At 40.2% G+C, this 22,069-nt stretch overlaps 1 protein-coding gene across 1 annotated transcript in view; it reads left to right on the top strand.

Moving 5' to 3' along the window:
- The first annotated feature begins 4,868 nt into the window (after window positions 1–4,868).
- The window catches only part of ELOVL2 (ELOVL fatty acid elongase 2), a 50,279-nt gene continuing 33,078 nt past the window's right edge, over window positions 4,869–22,069 (top strand). Inside the window, exon 1 of the mRNA XM_017808627.1 lies at window positions 4,869–5,109. Coding sequence (XP_017664116.1) covers window positions 5,107–5,109 — 3 coding nt within the window. The 5' untranslated portion in view covers window positions 4,869–5,106. The remainder of the gene's footprint in view (window positions 5,110–22,069) is intronic.

The raw sequence follows: 22,069 nt of genomic DNA, 5'->3' as shown, positions 1-22,069 counted from the left end.
TATAACCTCAAATCAAGGCCCTGCAGTGCTGTGAATAAGGGAGCTAAAGACTCTTTAGCTCAGGGAAGAAGGGTGCAGGTGCTGAGGGCACAGGCCTTATTTTCAGGGTGCAAGAGCTGATGCATCTAGACTAACCAGTTGCTTCACAGCAGCCAGTTAACTAGTGTTTGTGTCTGCATAGCAAGACAAGGGGAGGGATGTTATTATCCCTCGTTCACCAGGGAGAGAACTGAGGCTGAAATACGTTTGAAGTATCAACTGGTTTTCAATTGCCCCTTCTGGCCTCTTTTTGAGCTGGCATATGGGGAAAATTCTCATGTCTCCCTTGTGTTTAGTCTATTTGTAGCACAACTTTCTCTGATGTCAAATACTGCTGTAAGTTCTCAGCACTTCAACAAATCTACACTCGGTTACCTAGAGGCAGACAGCAGAAGGAAGAATAAAATCATTGACTAGCTGTATAAAAAAGATATGTAAATATCATGGGAATTGTCTTATATAAGTTGTATATTTTAGTCCAGAAAAGGAATTTCAACCACTTTAGCAAGATTATTTTTTGTCCTTTTGCAGGCCCTTGCATCATTCATGGCCTCCTCTTTGTTTATTGTCATAAGCACTATGCATTGAAGAGTCTTGCCAAAGGCTAGTATTGCAAATAAGGCTTATTAAAATGAAAATGCACGAAGAGAGCAAGTTAAAGTAATCCGGGCAGTTTTTGTTCTACAGTGTCCTAATTTTTTAATCCTTCTTTTGGCACATACAGTATCTTTGAATGTAACTGGCAACCATACCAACTACTGGAGCTTGACTGCCTATCAGCAGTACCCCAGAAGCTGACCAGGTAGTGATAGTTCATGCAGAACAGTGCAAACTGTGGGCCTTTCTGCTATTTAGAATATACTCGGTGTCCTTCACACTGCTGACCTTCTTTTGGCATTAATACACTTCTCTTTCCCGGGGCAGGAGTACAGAGAACAGCTTCCTCCCACCCTTTTCCCTCGACGCTACACCATTACGCATCATTACACTGTGAACTCTTTGGCGTAGGTCTCAACACAGCAAGGCCATGATCCCAAACTGGGGCCTCCATATGCTACCCTAACAGTAAGTACTACTGATGTAAGAAGAGAATCTTCAGGTCCATCCACAATTCACAGCAGCTAACTCCAGCAGTCTCCTCACAGGAGACGTGCAGACTGCGAGGAACAGCACATCAAACTGTGGTCTTTTGTAACAACTCACCTTTGGTATTTGCTTTGGAGCCCTCAATCTTTTCCCAGTTCTTGGCTGGCTTAAGTGAACAACACAGACTATTTGTATAAAGATGATAAGCATAAGAGGGATGGGAAAATTCTATTTACGTCAGTTCATAGAATACCAAGCCACACAACTAAACTGTATCTGTGACTGCAGCCAGGGACTTTTCCTGGACACATTGCAATTGCTTTCCAGCTTTAACTAAGCCTTTAAAAATAAACACCAGCAGTATTGGTTTGTGTCCGAGAGAGGGTGCTAAAGTGAAATATTTGTTATAAAAACTACAAAGCTCCACAATCACTCCATTCAATGCTTCCTCCAGCATAAGTTTATTCTTAGTTTTTATTTATGTGCTCACAGCTGACAAATTAATACGAACTTTAGTTTTACAGACATATTACACCAGACATAGTTTCAAAACCAATTTGCGAAGAACTAACCATACCAGAGAAAAACAAGAGAATAAACTCAAATTTTCACTTTAGCCTGATTACTTAAATTTGATTCCACACAGTTTTGTTATTCACAATCTTTTAGCACTCTTCGAGAGTTAAAAAAAGTTAACAAAAAATTAACAAATGTTAACTGAAAGAGGGGAAATTTAGGTTAAATATATGGAAAAAATTCTTTACTGTGAGGGTGGTAAGGCACTGGAACAGGTTGCCTAGAGAAATTGTGAATGCCCCATCCCTGGAAGTGTTCAAGGCCAGTGGGATTGGACCCTGAATCTGGTCAAGTGGTGTTCCTGCCCATAGCAGAGGGGTTAGAACTAGGTGATTGTTAAGGTCCCTTCCAATCCAAACCATTCCATGATTCTATCAAATTCTGTCCCACTGATCTCAACACTCCCCATGGTGCCACTAGCAGAATCAAGATCTTCAGTTACATAACCACTGTCCTGTGCCAATAAAATTAGAAAAATAATGGATAATATAAGCAAGTTAACATCTTTCATCTGAGCTAGTTAGAGAAAGATGAGTTGAATAGATGCTTCTGAGAGAACAACTTTTTGAAATAGGTAGGTCCTGAATTTAAATTCCAAATTTCAGAGGAGTTCGTGATCAAGAGCAGTGACTGGTAATAGATGTTGGACTTAACTTTTCTTTCCCAAACTAAAACTTTATCCTGTAGATTTAAACTTAGCAGGAGCTGAGAGTTGCTGGTAATTGGCTGATCAGTGGTACCTTGTTTGCCTGTTTCCTGCTGAGCTGCAAACCCAGTAGGACCTGGCATCTCTGAAGTCATTGCAATTCAAAGGTGCTTTTCCTAAGACATAGAGATATTCAAAGCCTGACTGGACACAGCCTTGGACAGCTGACTGTAGGGGGCCCTGCCTGAGCAGGTGTGTTGGACCAGATGATTTCTAGAGGTCCCTTCCCACCTCAGCCCGTCTGTGATTCTGTACATTAGGTGGTTTGTGATAAGGTTCAACCTACAACAACCCCCAGATAAGCAGGGCTCAAGCCAGCTCCCTGTGGTATTTCACTTTGAACAGTGATTGTTGTGTAACAGAATTGCCCCAGAATGAAGTTCTGTTTTATTTGCCTCCACTTACTCTTCTGGTTTCCAAGGAATTTCAGCTGGAACTAATCAAGTCTGTTTGTCCTCATGTCAACTTATTTTTCTGCCTTTTGCCTCATGCCAACACACTGTTCAATGACCACTAAAAACTAACATCCGTGGCAGAGGTCTGCTGTTCTCAGTGCCTGGGATCCAACTAAATGCATGGCATCACTCTCCATACAAAACAGATGAATCCAAATCCTGCCACAGCCCTTAAATCTCCAAATTCAGGTAATTAGGTAGGTGTTAAAAATACCCATAATGCTATTACAGCTTCTTTTAGATGCCACCAGAATACTATTTGTTCTTTGCTGGTGACACTACTGTTTTTATAAAAAATACAGTTGCTACTATAGGGGGAAACTACATTAATTAGTATTAATATACTGTATCAGGAACAAGGAACTCAAGAAATTAGAAATGTTACATATTTACCAAACTTGAATATATGTTTCCTTACTGTTTTAGACAAAGAAAAAGAAGACTTTAAAAAGAATATATATTACTGTATTACTAGGTCTGCTATTGGCTTGACATATGAACTCCAGCCTGTTTGGACTGTAAAGAAAGTGGAATAAAAACTGTGAGGCTGAAGCATTCCAATGCACCAAATCACTACCATGTTTCTCTGTCAGTCAGCATCCAAACTGCTCCTTGCTCTACAGTGCATAAAGAGAAGTTTCTTGGACAAAGAGGATGATTTTCCGCCTAGGGAACAATTTCCCTGGGGACAGAATGAATATCAAAAAGTATTTTTGCTCAGTATTTCAGGATGGTTTGTAGTAACACACAAAGAACTAAATGAATAACCTGTCAAAAAGATGAAATAGGGTAAAGGATGGCTGGTCAGCCTCAGAATTGTGGTAGTTCAGTGTAGATGGATGCACTGGAATTTGGAAGCTTGAGCAAACAAGTAAAGGTGGGTTAGAAATTCTGTGAGGACGTGCTTTCATGTGGATCTCCTGGCAGTATCATTTCTGGGCAGGCAGGCAGCCCTGGGAAGATAGCCCTTCTCACTGCCTTCGGTGGATCTCTGTGTCCAAGAGAAAGCAAGGGGTGAAGTTGTACATGGACAAAGAGACTACCAGGAAGGAAGTTTCAAGGTTCAGAACATCAGTGCTACATTTTGGACAAATATAGCACGTCTGTAGATGAAGTACACTTTAGTTTGTGAAGATGATACCTTTCCTGCACCACACATGGTCCCCTTATTTTCACTGCTCGTGCCTCTGAAACTGGGAAAGACTGTTCTCTGAGCTCTGGTCAACAAAACTATGCACAGAATTGAGGGGACAACAGTGGAAGTGCATGCATGAATATGTCATTTTTTGACAAGTTTTCGTTTAGAAAATAAAATAAAAATAATATTTTTATTTCATATGCCAAAGACCTCTTCATTAAAAGCAGGGGTAAAGAAGCAGTACATTTTCAGTAAGCTTTGATAGTTTAAATAAATCTTTTATTGGAACTATAAGACTTGGTTAGCACCTAGAACAAAAATCAGTTTTGAAGGTGTGAAATTTTGTGCTTCTTCTACCACACACAAAGCCTTTTCCTTCCCTGACACTTTTTCTGTTATGTTATCAGTGGCAGAGTTGTGACAGGGTTGGTAGCTCCTGTTCTGTGTGATTTTTGCCTCCTCCCTAGCCAACATAAATAAACATTTGCTTATCAATTCCTCCCTAATAGACAGATCAGATCTCCAGGAAGATGCCACAGGGAGAATCATAGATTCATTTAGATTGGGAAAGACCTCTGAGATCATCGAGTCCAACCACCTAATCCTTAGGTGGTGGATCTCACTTTGTCACAGTGTGTGCAGGATTCAGGGCTTCAGGTCAGAGAAGTTCAGATGCAAATACGAGTGCTGGGCCTCTTTGAATGAAACAGGTTTGTGTCAGGACCACAGCAGCCAGCCAGTGCCCCTCTCTGCTCCCAAAGTAGCTGGTCAATGAATTGAATCTTCCCATCAGCGAAGATTCCAACAAACACAAACGTTCACTATCCACTGTGACATCTGGGTCGCTGGTGGAACAGCATCACTCAGCCTCTTCCCCTCCTCAACTACGCATTCCCCCTCCCAGCGCTTGCTTCCCACCACCTCCCCATCCATCCTCTTTGCTCTCCCGTCCCTCCCAGCCTCGTGTCCGCCGGCAACCGGCGGGGGCGGGCTCGGCAGAGCCGGGGAGGAGGCGGTGCCTTATAGCGGGGGCTCGGGGGCCGCGCCTGCAGAGCTCTCCGAGCCCGGCGATACCCTGGACAGCGCCTCGCCGCCGCTCCGCCGCCATGGTGAGTGTCCCCCGCCCAGGGACCCTGCCCTGCGCTGCCCCCGGGGGTGATCGCACCCTGCGCCGCCTCTCCCCCCGACCCACACACATCGTGCCGGGGCTGGCTGCGAACGAGCCGCCTCTGCTCGCCGTGCCTCCCTGCCCCCCGCTCCGCCGCGGCCGGCAGAGAACCCCCGCAGCCCCGCTGACATCCCTCCCTCCCTCCTCCCTCGCTGCTATCCCCACGCCGCATTTGCGGCGTGATTTTTCGGGGGGATAAGGGGGGATGCCCTTAAATGCCCCCCACCCCCACTCGGGTCGGGTGGAGCGGCGGTGAAGGGACTCTATGGGGAAGGCAGGAGGGACAGAGGGATGTTAGGGAGGGAGGGAGGAAGGATGGGAGAGGGAGCCCCGTGGGCACCCGCACAGCGCCGGCAACCGGGCGGCGTGCGGGGACAGGCACGTGGAGGAACGTGGTCGTGTGTGGAGGGAGGAATGGGAGGGAGCAAGAGGTGCGCAGCCCCTGAGCATCCATCCACCCGGGCCCCCCCTTCGCCTTGCCCCGTTTCTAGCAGGTGCATTTTCCTCTACCCTGAGGTGTGTTTGAGCATGTTACATAAACCGATTATTCCCGTTAATTTGTTATCTTAATAGAAGCTCTTGCATCAGTCATGCAGTCTGTAGTGGACCACTTATTTTTTTTTCCATGTAATGAATGAACAATGGAGTTTTAGATTCCACTTCAGCATTTAAAAGAGTTAAAGTGGAACAACTAGTCACCTATTTAGCGAGCAAGACCATTTCCCCATTGTGTCTTTGCAGTCATAGTAACTTGCCCAAAGGGGCTCATCCTGTTTTTAAGCAGCAATGCGTTGAATGTAATGCTAACCTTATATAGTAGGACAGTATCATATAGATATTTTGTAGCCTTAAATTCTAAGGCACGTGGAGATGAATAATTTGGCCAAGCTTATTGTATCAGAAGCTTGAGACATGATTGACAACAGAGCCTAGTTTTTCTTTTATATGGTTTAACAACAAAAATACTTTTCCCCCCCAAAAAGTCTTTGCATCATATATATTAAATTCTGCCTTCCTTGAATAAAAATCAGTTTGGACCCTCCCACTCCCCCCCCCCAACAATCCAGACGTAAATATTCAAATAGTCATTCCATGAATTAACTTCAGTCCTCTTCCTAACAGTCATGTATCCACCTGCTGTCAGTGTGAATCTGTTCCTCCCATGTATTCTATTTGCCATCAACTCAGCCTTGGGATGATGGATATGAGAAGACCCTATTGAAAAAGACCTGAAATGGCACAGTAGTTTATGCTGCCTAAGCCCCCCACCATAACTTCCCACTATGTGGGAATTACTATGAATTACTATTTCTTATCAAGTAGGGTGGAACATAAACACAAAATCCATGACTAAATTACCACAGCTGCACAAAGCCTAAGTTAGTACCAGCCATTGGTAATGTCTTCCTTATGACAGAGGAAGAAGGTTACGAAGATACCTGGTGTTGCAGAAGATAATGTGTATTATTTATCAGGAATTGGTACAGCTAATATCCAGGTGCTCAGGAGTACTGATTCAACTGGAAAGTTAAAATACCCTGAACTAGTTAAAATATTTCATTTTGACTCCTTCCAAGACTGAGATGAAGTCAGTTATAGTAGTACCAATCAAGGAAACATTAGTTGGTAGCACAGGCACTGGCACTTTTGTACTAATGGAAATGATAGCTGAGACCTACCCTTAACCTGTTCTTCCTGGTTCTTAGAGCTGTTCAATTAACCTTGGCATTTTTCTTGAGATGACTGGAAGCAATATCCAGAAATTGCCATTCAGAGCTACACATGGGTTTCTATTACCAAATTTTGCTCTTCTGTATGTCCAGCAACCTTGGAGTTCAAGAGTTGCTGAGATTTCCCATATATAAAGGCATTCTGGAAGAAGAATTGCCAATTTGGAAAAATCCTTGAAGTGGTATAAAGGCTGAAGGTTGCTTTGGCTCTAAAAGTTTGAAAGAGTGTCCTTGGAATAATAGCTCCTGAAACAAAAACCTGACCTATTGATGAAAAGTGTTGCAATGATGCTAATGCAGGGTTAAAAGTCACAGCACATCGATTTCTAGATGGACCTGGAGCTTGGGGGCAAGGGGTCACAGGGACATGGGAGGATACTAGCAAAGGTATCAGCAGTAAATGAATGACAAACAGACTTTTGGCCCATATAGTGGGAACATTGATTAAGCACTCCCTTCTCTAGTGGCATAGAAATAAGCAGGTGTGTGTTGCCAGTGTCCCTTAAACTCAACTGAGAGTTTCCTCAGCATCCTGGGTGTTCAATCACTATTATTTGCAGGAAGTAGCCTAAGGAAACTTTCTTTTTTTGAAACTTCATTTTGCTGAAGCAGCAAACCGCTGCCATCATCAGGCATTAAGTATCTCCTCAGCATCCTCACTGTATGAGGGCAACCACAGTGGGTTGGTTCTTCTGTCTATGTAGTTCACTGCATCTCTACTTGCTCCAGTGAATCTAGGTCAAATTACACTGGCTCGGGATTTGGCTGCACCCTTGAACTTTAAACCGATTACACATTTTGATTTGTCAGTGTATTTTCCATGGGGTCAAAACCCACTTTTATGGAGCAAGAGAGTGTATAACCTTGCACAGTGCATGGCCACTAATACTTACAAAGAGGCTAGGTAACACTAAGGAAAGCATAAACATGAGAACAGTGCAAAGCTGTGTTCAATAGGTTTCAGTGTCTGTACCTCTACAAGAATCCAGTTGCAGAGGGGTTATATAGACAGCAGCTAGAATATTTTTTTCATTTCCTTGAGAGATTTTCATACCCTTTGAGGTATTGTGACTTCCAAATCAACACAGAAAGACATCTAACTCTTTTTAAGCAGTCATAAGCTTCATGGCCACCATATTAGGATATGGAGCTTGATATGGGCATATACTGATTGCAGAACATACAGAAAGGGCCCTAGAGAGCAACAAATATCTCTTCTTTATTGACAGTAGCCAAAATAAATGCCTCTCTCATTGTCTATTAGTTAATTGCTCTGAACACTGCATGAAAAAGAGTATTGCAAAGACATATTCTAGCCCCTGAACAATGACATGCAAACTGGAAGAGAACATTTTTTTGGAGACAGAGATCAATCCAGCACAAATCCCTGACTGACAGGAGAGCCAGTGCTACAGCACCCACAGGATCCCTCCGGCCCCATCAGAATGAAGAGGGAGCAGAGTTCAGCAACCCTGCCATTCAGACCCACAGCAGGAAGCCAGGGTTTTGTCAGCTGAAGCAGAGTTAATGAGCTATGAGAAAACATGCTGAGAAACTGCATATAGAACAGAAAAAGCAGACATAAGTACTTTTACAGAAACTCAAGAAGAGGCACTGAAGCCTTTTGCACATGGTGGAATTGATTAGAAAAATAAGCTTCCGGGAACTGAAGTCCAGTGTTTCATTTGCATAGTTAGTTATAGATATCTGCTTACCAAAACCTGCATGCTGCCCTTGGTGTTGATCCCTTTTATCTCTAAAGAATCCTATGATTCTTTAAGACTGATCATTGTATCTTCATTACAAGCAGTCTGACTTGTGAAAAACCCCACACTCCTATTATTTATCAGGCATTTGGTTTTACATTCCTTTAGTTTTATAGCATCTCTTGATTTTATTGAGGAAAAAATTAATCATATGCAAATACTTTAAAATTAAACCTCTGTCTCAATCAAAAGCTGGGGGAAAAAACCTTCAGTAATATTTTCTCTAGGTATTAGTAAATTCCAAAGTAAGGTGAAAATAAAGGGTTGGTATATTCCCTGATCTAAGCCAACTTCAAGTATAAATAAATAGAGTAACTTCAGGTCAGAATTTTTCCTGATGCTTTCATGACATGTTATATGAGAGTTTTGTTAATCACTGCCTGTAAAACTGATTTAGGAACTGAGGCATTGATAAGCCTCATACAAACTGAGTCTGAAGTCTGTATTCAATGATAAAGTAAGTGCACAAGTGCAGCCTGGCTTGTAATTACAGAAGGTAACGGAGAAGGGAGGGTAATTAGGAGGATGAAACTAAGTATACCACTGGTTGTTCAGAGCCAGGAAGCTGCTGGGATGAGCCTGCCTTTTGAGGCAATGATGGAAGGGCACAAGAAGGATTGCCCAGCTGTAACGAGAAGAAACACCCTGGGACCTGTAGCTTTGCCGCATTTTAAATGCCACACTTCAGACTTTAAGTACATCAAATTTATCAGCCAATTTGTAAGTGCCTGGCAACAGTGCAGCTTGTAAATCCATTATTTACATATACCCTCCGTGGCTTGCTTTTATCATATGCTAAATACATGGGCCAAAATATCTAAGTGGCTGCATTTTTACCCATGGGACTGCTGCACAGCTGACAAGTAAAGTGCGATATGAAATGAAGTGAATATTAATGACTCCTTTAGGACGACTTATCTACCTAAATAACAGCAAAAGCCACTTTAATTATTGAGGACTAGTTATGTTCAGATCTAGGAGGGAAAATAGAATTCCTTACATCTTCAAGAACATGACAATTAACATTATATTGGCATTAATACTGACACTATTCTGACTTGATGTCAATCTAACAACGACTGAGTGATATTTTTACACATTACGCTCATCTATCTAATGACTTTTAAGGTGCATTGCATTTCCTCTTCCTCTGTCAAAACCAAACATGATAAAATGGTAAAGGTCAGCTATCCCATGTGGAAGGAAATCAAACTCTCTCTGGCAGAAATTCCTATATGAAGAGGTGTAATTAGAGAATGAAAAAATTAAGATTGTTTTCATCATTGTTTGGAGACATTTTGATTTTTTCCCCCTTAAGAAGGACAGATATGGAAATGAAGCAAGAAATACTTCACATTCTGTGTCATCATTTGAAAGCCAGACACAGCAAGAATTGGAAGTAGGGTGACCAAGTTTTAAACAAATATCCTAAATCTAAGCATAAGGAACCACAACAAAACAATTCTTCCCCTATTCTTAAAGGCCTCCTACAGTATGCTAGTCAGTAGTTACCATTCATGACACTTTGCAGCTAGCGAAGACTGTGATACAGCAACCTAACAGGGGGAGTGACTTACACACATGATAATAGGTCTACAGCTGTTGTTATTTCCCCTATTTGACAATAACTGATGCAGTTTACAGACATTTTGTATCTTTAGGGCCTTACCATGCAGGACAGTCATTAGCATTTTTATTTTGAGAAAAGCATCAGTTTGAGTGTTTCCACGGACTAATGGGCTTAAGGGTCTTGGGCTTTAAAATTCCAGTTATGTGTGGATTAAACTCTAGGATACCTACTGTTGGGGCTAACAGAGAAAGGGAGCTAATTAGCTTGTGCACCCTCTTATCCTGTGCCAGCAGACGGTGCTCTGTTATTTGGATTCCATACACTTTTAAGAAGAGGTGTCCTTGGAGATCATTAGCCTGATTTAAGGTTTTAAAAGAGGTAAATTTAGAACTGTTTTGGAGGAGGAGACATAAGAGAACTTCCATACTGTCTTTTTTCTTCCTTATTAAACTTGAAAATCAACTGTCATTTCCTTTCCTCTCCTTGCACAATCTTCTTTTAAATAAGACTGGAGTCCAAAGCGTGAATTAGCATTTGAAATACAGGGTTTTGCCCTCAAGGATTTAAGGGAGAAATGGAAGAAAGGAAAAAAAAGTTAGGGACCAGTTAACGGAACAAGAAGACATTTTCCTCTTTAATTGTTTTTTTGTGTGTTCTTAAGTGACACTTTGGAAAACAGGCATCAGATTCTGTTTCTTTATTTCCCTATATTACGCTTGCATTTTTGCAGCCAGCTAGAAGTAAAAAAATACTTTGTTTCTTGCATTTTGCTGTGAGCATGGGTAAAACTGTTCCAAAATGCAAAGTGCCCTCAAACTGGCAGGGAATAAATGGTTGGCAAAGTTTTCGAGAGTGATTTCCATGACAGGGAATTGGCACATCTTTTGGTAAGGTGGTTCTGAATACTACTATCCACACCCGCTTTCTCTCCAGCTGCTGGCTGCAGCCAGGCAAGTTACTTCTATTGCAGTTTAAAAGGTTAGTTGTGAGGTTATACAGGTTCTGCATCTGCTAAAAGTTGGTATTTATGTCAGAACCATATTTCATTATGTGCACAGTTTATTTTTTTCAATGTCTGTCAAAAGTCCATGCAGTTACAAGGGGAAAAAAACATGAAGTCTATTTTTACCTTTATGTACTAAGTAGTTTAAACAATTTGCATCGTGACAGGCCACTCAAAATTCAAATGCTTATCTGATACGAAAAATATCCCATGCAATGCTTGTTATTACTACGTGCCTTCCTGGAGTAGCATTTCAGTGTTACTTTGCTGTTACACCAGAGACTGTACTGCAGTTTTAAATCTTAAAATTCTTACTTCTTACCTAGAAGTACCTTCTTACCTTGACTAGACTTCTCTTCAAGATGTATCTTTTAATACTGACAGAAGGCTGTGCATGAAGCCAGACAAAAACTCCATCTTTTCAAGTTTATGGAAAAAAAAGAAAAATCAAAGACATAGAAAACAAGTGTATTAGAAACCAGTTCATATTAGTAAAGTGTTTATAGGTTCCTTTCTTCTTCCCAATTCCTACTGCTACTGAAAGAAAGCAAAAATGAAAGATGTCTTCCAACCAGCAGTTATCATCACTCTCCAAAGAGTAGACACCTTACTTTCTGTAAGTTACCTAAGAAATCTTCTCCCAAAAATCGGGTCCTTCTACTGAAAAATGTGTTAGAAGAATGTGGATTCACCCTCAAAAGCACCCTTGGGAATTTTTCTTGTTCAAATACTGGAGCTATTGGCTTTATTTGGAAACTTGATGATTAAGAACCATGAGAAAGTATCATTGAATCAGTCCTTTCCCAGAACAAGACAAATAAAGTACATCACATCTCTAGTTTTACACAATTCTTTTCAGTTTCCAAGGTTCTACCTTCTAGCAGAAGTTTAGTTACATATTCCTCTAAGATTATTTTTTTTTCTGATATATGTCACAAGCATCACAGGATGTTCATGCTCCTCTTTGAAAGCTGAGATAGAGCTTGTGATTTCCTGGTACTGAAACATATTTGAAACTTGGCTTTAAAACTGGTAATTTTTGCAACACAATAGAAAAAGTAGCATTTAGCTTTATTGCTCTGCAAAATACAAATAGCTCTCAATTTCAGTGAAAACTGATATTGAAAACCTTTTGGGTTTAATACAGTTATTTCTTCCTTACTACTGGAGTCTTTATAAGCCTGCATTTTAATAGTATCTGCAAAACCCCTTGAAAGATAAAAGGCTAGATGAGAGTTATTTTGCCTACAATAACCTAAAGAAAAAGTAAAAAATATCCCTCATAACCTACCTTGGAGGAAAAAGCACCACTTTTTTTCCTCTTTTACATTTACTAAATTTGTAGAATAATTTTATTTCTAATCAGGTATCACTAAAATGTCCCCTCAGGACTACATCTGATATATTTTTTTTCCACAAAATAATTTCTTTTCCATCAGTCAGGAAGTAATTTTCTTCTGTTTGCCAGACACCTTTGGGAGATGTCAGAATTCAGATCAGAAACTGTTTTGATGGAAAGGTGCAAAGTTCAAAGCCAAGAGAGAGAGCAATGTCATGAGGAGAGGTGTAGAAAGGAAGCAACACAGCACTATCCCATTTTGCCTCTAGATGTGTGGTTTTGAGTTTAAAGGAGTGTGAGTATTTCAATATTCTGGCTTGTTAAACCTCAAGTCTTGCTGAAATACGACGTGTACTGCAAGCACTCAATAAACCTAACAACTCCTGACCACTCGGTAGGATAAGCAACATCCTGACTAGCTGGAAACAAGAAACCCAGACTAGTCCCCTAGTCTTCAGCAAATGTGGGGTTTCCTGTGCTCTTGTTTCTTTTACAAAGGCGTCCTTTCACTGTTCTACCTCCAAACATGAATGGCATTGATAAGAGACTGGTGTAAATGCAATTCTCAGCAGTTTTTGTTGAATGCAATAAAGTGGTTACTTAAGCGAAGAGGATACAATATTATTCGAATAAAGATGTAATGTAAATTAACAATACTGAGCTAAATAATGAAGTATAAAGCAAAGTGAGATCATTAAATACCTATGACACTTCATTCATCAATCCAGAATTAGATGTGGTTTGACAATTTTTTACCTGAAATGGTCTTGCACTTGACTCCATAAGCCAGTTTGGGATATATTTTGATCAATATACAGTTGATCAGATCTTCAGGTTAATACTGTAGGTAACTGAGTTTAAATTCTGAAGGAGAAATGTGCATAGTCAGAGTGAAGGGAGCTTTCAGTTCAGTTGGAGCCCTCAAATAAGACAGTGCTTATACCTAGCTGGGAAAAGTACCAGAGGACATCTTCAGACATCACCTCATGATTTCTTTCTTAAAATCTTCCTGAAAGAAATAATTTGAACCAGATGGATTTTCTTTAAAAGCAGTAATACTTGCAATTTTTTTATTTTACGTGCTTACTTAACTCCCATAGCTATCAAACATTTGATCCCTCACCACATTTACAGATTGCATAGACTTAAACAGAGATGATATTTCTTGCTATAGTCTGTTTTGTAGGGGAAAGCTTCTTGTTGCTACTTTTTTGCCTGTAACATCTTAGTACTCTATGATATTTAATAACTGGATTTCCCATCATTAGCTTTGCACTCTTTCAGATAGTACATTTTGCTGGCAAACAATTATTATCTGTCTAGTAATTAGTTTTTCTTCCCTTAGTTTTTTGGGGGTTTTCTTTTTGAGGATAGAAGCTTATTTGTCTTTAGGGTTATCTTTGAGGTACTGACACTTAAATCAGCTGTAGGTGCCATCAATGCTGCTTCTAACTTCTCCTGAAAAGCAAATGTATTTATTATATTTGCTTTTAAGAAATTGTCATCTCTTCAGATAGTTATTCCCAAGAGCACACATCTGATGCAAAGTAAGAAGTGATGCTTATCCTTCTTGGAAACCTGAGCTCGTGAGGATATTCATTTTCTGGAAAGTGGTATTTGATCAGTGCCTGTGATGTATATCAGGTCCCAGATAGTTCAAGCTGACCTTGCTAGCAACTCTGTTTTCCCCCCTGCCAGCTATCTGTCCACTACAGAGCAGCACTGAACCTCATTGATACTTAACTGTGAAGGGAACCAAATTTTTTCCACGTGATCTCTATCTCTATATTAGGTTGTTTCTTCGAAGAATCAATTAATAATTCAGTCAGTCCAGGTGGGTGTGACAGTCACTGCAGTGCAGCACTCTCATGTAGATGTTATGTCACATGGAAATTCCCAACTTCGATGGCACTTGATTTTACAGGTCAGCTTAGGCTGATCCTATCAGATGATCTTCCTGAATAATGAAGAAAGCTATCTGTGTGAAAAGCTTCCACCAAGGAAGCCTTCTAATATTGGACATTAATGATCCTTGTGGGTCCCTTCCAATTCAGAATATTCTGAATCAATCAATCAATTTCGTACAATCACAGAGACAGAAAATATATCACAAGACCAGCAATAGCCACTGAAGCACTGGATGTCTTCTAGTCACATTTTCTTTACATAATGTGGATATTGTGACACGCTTATCCTTTAGAATTTTTCTGGGTTTACTTTTCTTCTTTCAATCAGCAGTTACTGGTAAATGATATCTGGCATGAAATGATAAATTAGAAGATAAACATCTATTACAACTCATAAGCTTGAAATCTGTTTGATTTAAAATTTAATGTACAGATTTTAGAAGCAGATATTTTTACGAAAAACTCCATGTTTCTTTCCCAGACTGATTTATACTCCTAACAACCTAATTGAAAAGCTTCCTGTACTGAGTTTTGTACCCACATTTGTCACACAGCAGTTAGACTGTTTTGTACGTGGCTAATGACCTCGAAGTGAAATTGAAAGGCTTTGCATGTGTTGGAAGATTAAGGCTGAAACCTTAGAAGCTGGGATGTGAACTCTCTAATCCTCAGCAGCATGCTACAAACACCTCCCCCTCTTCCATTCTTTTCCATCCCCTTTTTTCCACTTACATCCTTATAAATAGCTCAGGACAGGGCCTATCCATTTGGGTAGCAACTACAAGAAATGGTGCAGCAAACGACTCCTAACCAAGAAAAACCATTTCTCTAGTGGGCAAAAGAACACAGCTGGATTTCCTTCATCCAAACTATGAGAACAAGAACAAATCTGTAAGCTGAGTGCTGTTAATTTTAAGGATGTGGCTAAAGCAGGCTACAACATGACCTATCTTACCAGTCTCTGCACGGAGAGCAACAGCAAGAAACCACACACACACATACCTGCTCATAACCTGCAGCATTGTGCTACCTTGCCAGATTCCTTCATTCCATGTTTTGAAGAGAAGTTAAAAGACAAGGGCTCCACTCCCAGCAGTGTGTCCAGTGAGTCTGGGTAAGGGGACTGTTACATCCATAGGGAGCTCCGTTGATCTCTCCAGCAGCCAGCACAATATATACCCATACGTGTCAGGCTATAATTATGCTATGAACATGCCCCCTCATAAATCTCCTGCTTCTTCCAGGTCCATTCCCATGTGGCAAGAGAATGGGAATATGTACTAGTTTATACCTTGTATAATTCAACAACTTGAACAGGTTACACAGAGTATGTGTCAGGGTAGGTACTTAGCCTAGTTTGACTAAATGTTCACAGATGCAATTTTTCACGAAGGAAATACAGCTGGGCAGAATTCATCTCAGTAGTTTTACATAAGGATTAAATAAGACAGTCAGTGGAGTATTTGGGAGACAAAGTGAACACGCAGGCATTAATATAGACATGCTTTTGTGGGTTTTAATCCCACTTGTTCCTTTCTGGAATTTCTGGATTTACAGAAGTCAGTAAAAAACCTTAATTTACAGGTATTCTTTTTAAATATCATTCTAGTTTTACTGTTACAGTGAAAAGCTTGAAAGTATGACTGTAACTTCTAGAGCATGTGAATTTATGGAAAAAAGAACTTGGTGGATTAGCTCGGTAAAAATGAAGGACAGAGGGAGTTTGACTGGGGAATCTATACTAAAGAAGTCACTACAAAAGCCAGCCAAGGATATGAACACCTGTCTGCTCCTGTTTCAGCTGTGCCAGCTCCCAGTCACACAGCACCGTTCCTTTGCTGCAGGTCATTGTCCTGCATGACTCCTCAAGTGAACTTGGCATCACATATTTTAAGAGCTCCTGCTTGGATAGTTTCAATCAACCAGAGTCACTTTGTCTGTACCAGCACTGCCAATAGCTCTGCAGGGACATTCCCAGTCCAGGGGAAGCACAGATGAGAAGCCAGTGCAGAATCCAACTCTCCAGCCAGTACAGTGGCTCTCGTGGTGCCTAAAATGCAACAGATCTTTAGTTCTGATTTAGTTTTTCTTTATGTTTATAAGGAGTTCAGGGCAGTTAAATAACTGCATCAACTGGAGGTTGTTTTGCTCATGAGGATGAATGTATTTTCAGGACTATTATTTTTTCTGAAAAAATAAGATATTCTATGTTATAATTTTTCTATTAGTCCTAGAAGTTTTTATATTTAAAACAAGCTTCTGTACACATTCTGTTGCTATTACAATTTTAAAATACTTCAGGAGTATAAAATTAATAGTAGTGAACTTCAGAAATTCATAACATATTGACTATATGTACAGTACGGAGTTAAGTGATGCAAAAATATGTGCTGCATTTCTTCATTTTCTTACATATAGTACCTGTAGCATTATCTATATTAGAAGTGCGTTCTACCTCATATGTGCTGACTAGGTGACTTTGATATTGGTTTGAAACAGGTGTTAATTACACGTATGTGTAAAGCTGTCGGTTTTTCTGACAGCACTCACAGTTTTCCTTTTTCAATACATGGTTTACAGGCTGTATTCAATCTTCTGCCACTCTTGTCCTTAGCAAAAGTGTGTCTATAAAGGGAATTAGCACTGCAGGAAAAAGTCTGAATTAAGCAATTATTTAGTTAATATTTTACAAGTTGAGTTTCTGACTTAGAGTTTTCTGAAGGGCTGCTGACAACTGTCTGCTCAAGAATGCAAGATATTAAAAAAACCCTAAGGCTTTATTTAATTTTTATATGCTTACATTTTAATACTTTATTTTAATTTAATTTCTTGTCTTTTAAAGAGCAAACCACACAGCCCTAGTTTTAAGTCTGCCTAGACAAACCAGAAATGCTACCCACACAGGTTTTCTGACACACCTGCCTTGTCTCCCCCACCAGCAGGCGAGCACCCTCCAGCACTCATATGAACTGTTTAAAAAACTCAGGCAAAACAACCATTCAGTCAGGGAGAGCCCCAGTCAGAGAGCACATTTTACAAAATCCTTTTTGATCCTCCCTGCCCGTATCAGGAGGGGCAGGCAGTCCCTCGCACATTAATCCGCGCCGTGGGGACACAGTGTTACGTTGCAGACATTTGGGACTGTGACCAAGAAACCTACTTCTTCTGCATAGAGTGCCCTTTGTCTTCCTGCACTGCCAGACTTGTGGGAAAACCACAGCTCTTGCTTTTGGTTTTTTTTGGGAAGTTTTGTTTTGTTCTGGTTTTGGTTTTTTTTTAAGGTTCTTTGTCCAACAAGCCATGAGATCATGTGCAGAGTCTTAGGATCTCCTATTCATCTTAGATATTTAAGTTTGTTACAGTAGAAAATTAAGAGATTTTCACTGTACTAGAAAGGATATGTTGTCAGTTTTTCTCTGTTTCTTTCTCGAGAAAAACAGTCAAGTGTGTATACCAAATACAAAATAAATCCCTGCATGCATTATACTGACTTATGAAATCAGCTTCTCAGCAGTGACAATATCTATCTGCAATTAATGAGAAAAACAAAATTATCAGGATATGGCATACTGAGAAAACTGAGCTGCCTTGTAAGTTTGTTGCTGTAATTCTCCCCCACCATTACATTTGCTTCTTGTGCCCATCTAGTATATTTATTGTATGTATCTAAATGTAGGATGTGAGTTCTTTGCTGCAAAAACTGTGTAGTTGCATAAGTGGCATATTTTGGGCAAACACTCTATACCGAGCTAAATATCTAGGGAATATTCAGTTCCAAAACCAAATCATCTGGTAAATCCGAAGCCTTAAAAGTGTAACTATTCTCCTTTGTTTTGGTAGAATTATTTTCCTGTGCTTCTCAGAGTGCAGCTATTTTCTTGCTCTTATATAATGAGAAGTTGTATACTGCTTCTTCACCACATAGTTTGGCTAGGCATCCCTTCCCAAGTCTAGTTGTTTGGAAGCAGGTATGTTAAGCTGTGCAGGCTTTCCTATTGCTGATGTAAAATTAATTCTGACACTGATCTGCCTTCCCAGGGCCTTGTAAAGTCAACAAGAGCTGAACAGACCATTAAGAAAACAACCATAACAAAATTAACCTCTCTCCAAAAAAAACTCATTGGGGTTCTTTGCTTGTAACTTTAAGACCTTTCTGCTCCAGAGGGAACTTTCTGTCATTCAAGCTGGAATCAGTTCCCGAGGATTGTTGCTTTGCCTGAGAAATGGATTTATTCGCTCAGGCTATTAGAAGGAGGCAGAATTTTTATCTAGTCTTTCATTTTTAACTGATTTCCTTTTTGTTTATTCCCTCACAGTCATATATTCTTGTCATATAATCACTGACTCCATGTCAGGTCATTCTGTCATTTTAAATCTGACTGTTAGAGCAGAGGAAAAATGAGGTCAATAGTTGCTACCATTTTCTTGGGAACTGACAGGCCACATCTGAGGTCTCCCCAGAGAAATCTTCTTTAATTACAAGTTAAGCTGATGTGCCCCCGTGTAGCAGGTAGAATTGAGCAGGATTACTTTTAAAAGGATTGCAGTGATCTGCTTTGATAACAGTTTCATTTTGAAATTCTGATAACAAGCAAGAGGATGGATTATAAATATATGGTGTACACACATAAATAAGACTGTACACAACTGATACATACTGCAAATTGGGCCACAGTAGCCACTCTTCCTTTTCACTCTTCTTTTAAAGCCATATAAGTTTTATTTTAAGCACTGTAATTGGCATGTATTATTTTAGTAATTATTTAATATGATTGCAAAGAACAGATCCAAAAAAAAAAAAGTTTTTTTGAATTAGTGGAAGGGAAACAATGCAAGCAGTGATTCCAGAAAGGGAATTTTTCATCTTGGAGACACTGTGACCCTCAGCCAGGATCAAGCAATGAAAAATGTGTAATGGACTGAATGCTTTCAAGTACTTAAATTATGAATAGATTTTGGGAAACCAAGTAAATATTAATGGATTCTTATACCACTTTTATTCTGACCCATGCAGTTGTAGTACAGAAACCTTCCAAATTCCTTTTCCTTGTACTTAAAAAAAAAAGTCCAAAGAGCTGATTAATTTTGCAAAAGCAGTTTATCTCACAATGATATATGTTCTGACAATAGCGTGACAGGTAAAATACATCTTGCCTCATTTTATGTGAGAAATTAATATTTTCTATGATTCCTAGCAGGTTGTATAGTCCAGAAACAAAGAACTGGTATCTACAATGTTTTCATTAAAATTCTTCTGCCTCTTAGTGCTTACTCTCCTTTGGTATTGATGGTGTTTCAACTTTATTTGAATCCTGACAGAATCCATAAAGCAGATATTCCTCGACCTAGGTCCTTACTCCCATGTGTGGGATGAGCAGGCTTAGCACGAAGCAGGACTACAAAAGCAAGTGAAAATAGACCTCTTATTAAACAAAATTAAAAACCCTAAAGCAGAAGGAGCCTAAATATTAGTGCCATTTATCCAGAAGTGAAAAGCCTGAAGTATGTTAGCTCCTCAGCTGAAAACAGCTCAAACTCCCATTTCCTATGGGAGTCACCAATCATCAACCCACAACTGAAAAAGCTTGAGAGAAAAATGTTTCTCCGGAGTTTCCGGCTTGTAAAGGCCTGCCACACAGAATTGAGGTGCTCACACAGTGCCTGCTTCTGACAGCAACCCCCAAAGCCAGGCAATCCATTTTCATGAGTTTTACACAAAGTAAAATGCTGCACAGCGCACTCTGCAAATACAACTGCACTAAAGCAGTGCATGCTCGTGTTTGGGCTTTCTTCATGTATTATAATTTGGCAGTATGAGGTAGAACTTGCCATTCTACTTCACTAAAGCTAAAACCTAGCATTTTCAGAGAGCCATAAGAGCTGGGATACTTAGTGAAACCTTACAGTATCAAGAGTTAAAACTCAGTCTTTTTGGAGGGAGAAGAAAAAGAAAGCGCAGTATTTTTTGTTAGGAAGAGAGAAGAAAACATAAACACAAAGCTTTTACGGTTTGATCTTCATTTTGTATCATAATTTTTAGAAAGGCAAGTGTTAGGAATGTCCAAAAGTAATTTTTTTTTTCCTTTTAATGCATTGGGTTGTTATCTATCACTTTTTCCAAAACAACCTTATGTGTGAGAAAATTTTATCATTCCCTAAGCTATTGTTTCAGAGAAGCATTGCAGCAGCAGCAGCATGGGTTGCCTATAGATTCACACTTGTAAAACCCAAGAAAAAAATCAGCACTGAGGGTGGATATTACAGCTGTAGGTGAGACAGATTACAGCTGGTGTGAGGTGTGTGCCTGTGCTGCAGTTACAACCATGAGCAGGATGGGGTGCAGGCATGTTTTGGGGAAGACCAAGCACAGCTCATCTCCTTGGGTCACTCTCCCACTCTGAGGTGACCAGCTGAAGCCTTGCTTGGAGCTCAGAAAGCATGTATGTGCTGTTTTGGGGGCAATGAGCAAGCTCACCAAAGGGCTCTGCTTCCTCAGTGTGAGTGGGTGCAAGTACCACATGGGCAGCAAGGCAAAGGCTCTGCCTTTAATAGGCCACTGTTTCTCTTAATGCTCTCTGTGAATAATACTCAAAGAGCTCCAAGATGCCTAAGGAAGGGGTTGTTAAGCAAGCCATGTCCTCTGACTCATATGGAGGCCACCCAAAATCGCACTCCACAGAGGAAGATGTGGAAGTTTCTCAACATCGAAGTGTCAAAGTCATCAGCTTCCCTTTCACCAGAAGGAAAGATAACACAGGAACAGATACTGAAGGATGGGTTGGCTTTCTGCCACTAGCTGCTTTAACAGAAAATGGGAATTAAGTTAGGAGAGGTCTGTGCCAAGTCCCTTCTGGCCTTGCTCTTTTCTGTGGAAGCCTCTATCTGCCCATGGAGCTGTTGTTTTGACTTTCTGGTGTTTCTCCACTGTGGACAATGACAGGGGATGTTTCCTGTGTTCACAGTTCCTATTGCTTTAATATTCCAATCTGATTTGGGAGTGGAAACACCCACAGAAAGTACCTTCAGCACAAGTGGAACTGTATAAAAGTGACCTTATTCACCAGCGACACATGGAGTCCACAGGGATACTTGCCAAAACACCAGTTTCTAACCCCCCAAAGAGCAGAGGTATATATTTTCAAGAGGAAAGCTTTCCCCTTTGAGCAACCTGGTCTACTGGAAGGTTCCTGCCTATGGCAGGGAAGTTGGAACTAAATGATCTTTAAGGTCAAACTACTTGATCTAAATTGAACTCATATCTGACATCTTTTTATGACTTTCTTAACTGCTTGGGCTGACACATCCCTCTAAATTTTTGAGAGTAGTCAGACATCACCAGTATCAAAGAAAAGGGAAAAATTGGAACCAAAGTCATTCATCTCAACATCTGGATTCTAGTCCCTGCTCAGATATATACTAAAGTATTTCTTAAGGAGACAAGAGCTGTAGCTGAAGAAATAAATTCTGAAGTTAACTGCTAGTCTAAGGCTCAGGGCAGATTCAGAATACAAGCTGAAAGTCCACTGACAGATTAAACAGAGAGTAGGTGTGAATGCTGGTGTCCCAGGAACACCTAGCATGCTGGC

The sequence above is a fragment of the Lepidothrix coronata genome, unplaced genomic scaffold (assembly GCF_001604755.1).
Source record: "Lepidothrix coronata isolate B3197 unplaced genomic scaffold, Lepidothrix_coronata-1.0 Scaffold23, whole genome shotgun sequence".
Taxonomy (NCBI): domain Eukaryota; kingdom Metazoa; phylum Chordata; class Aves; order Passeriformes; family Pipridae; genus Lepidothrix; species Lepidothrix coronata.
The sequence above is the reverse complement of the archived record's forward strand: the minus strand, read 5'-3'. Positions and strand labels throughout refer to the sequence as shown.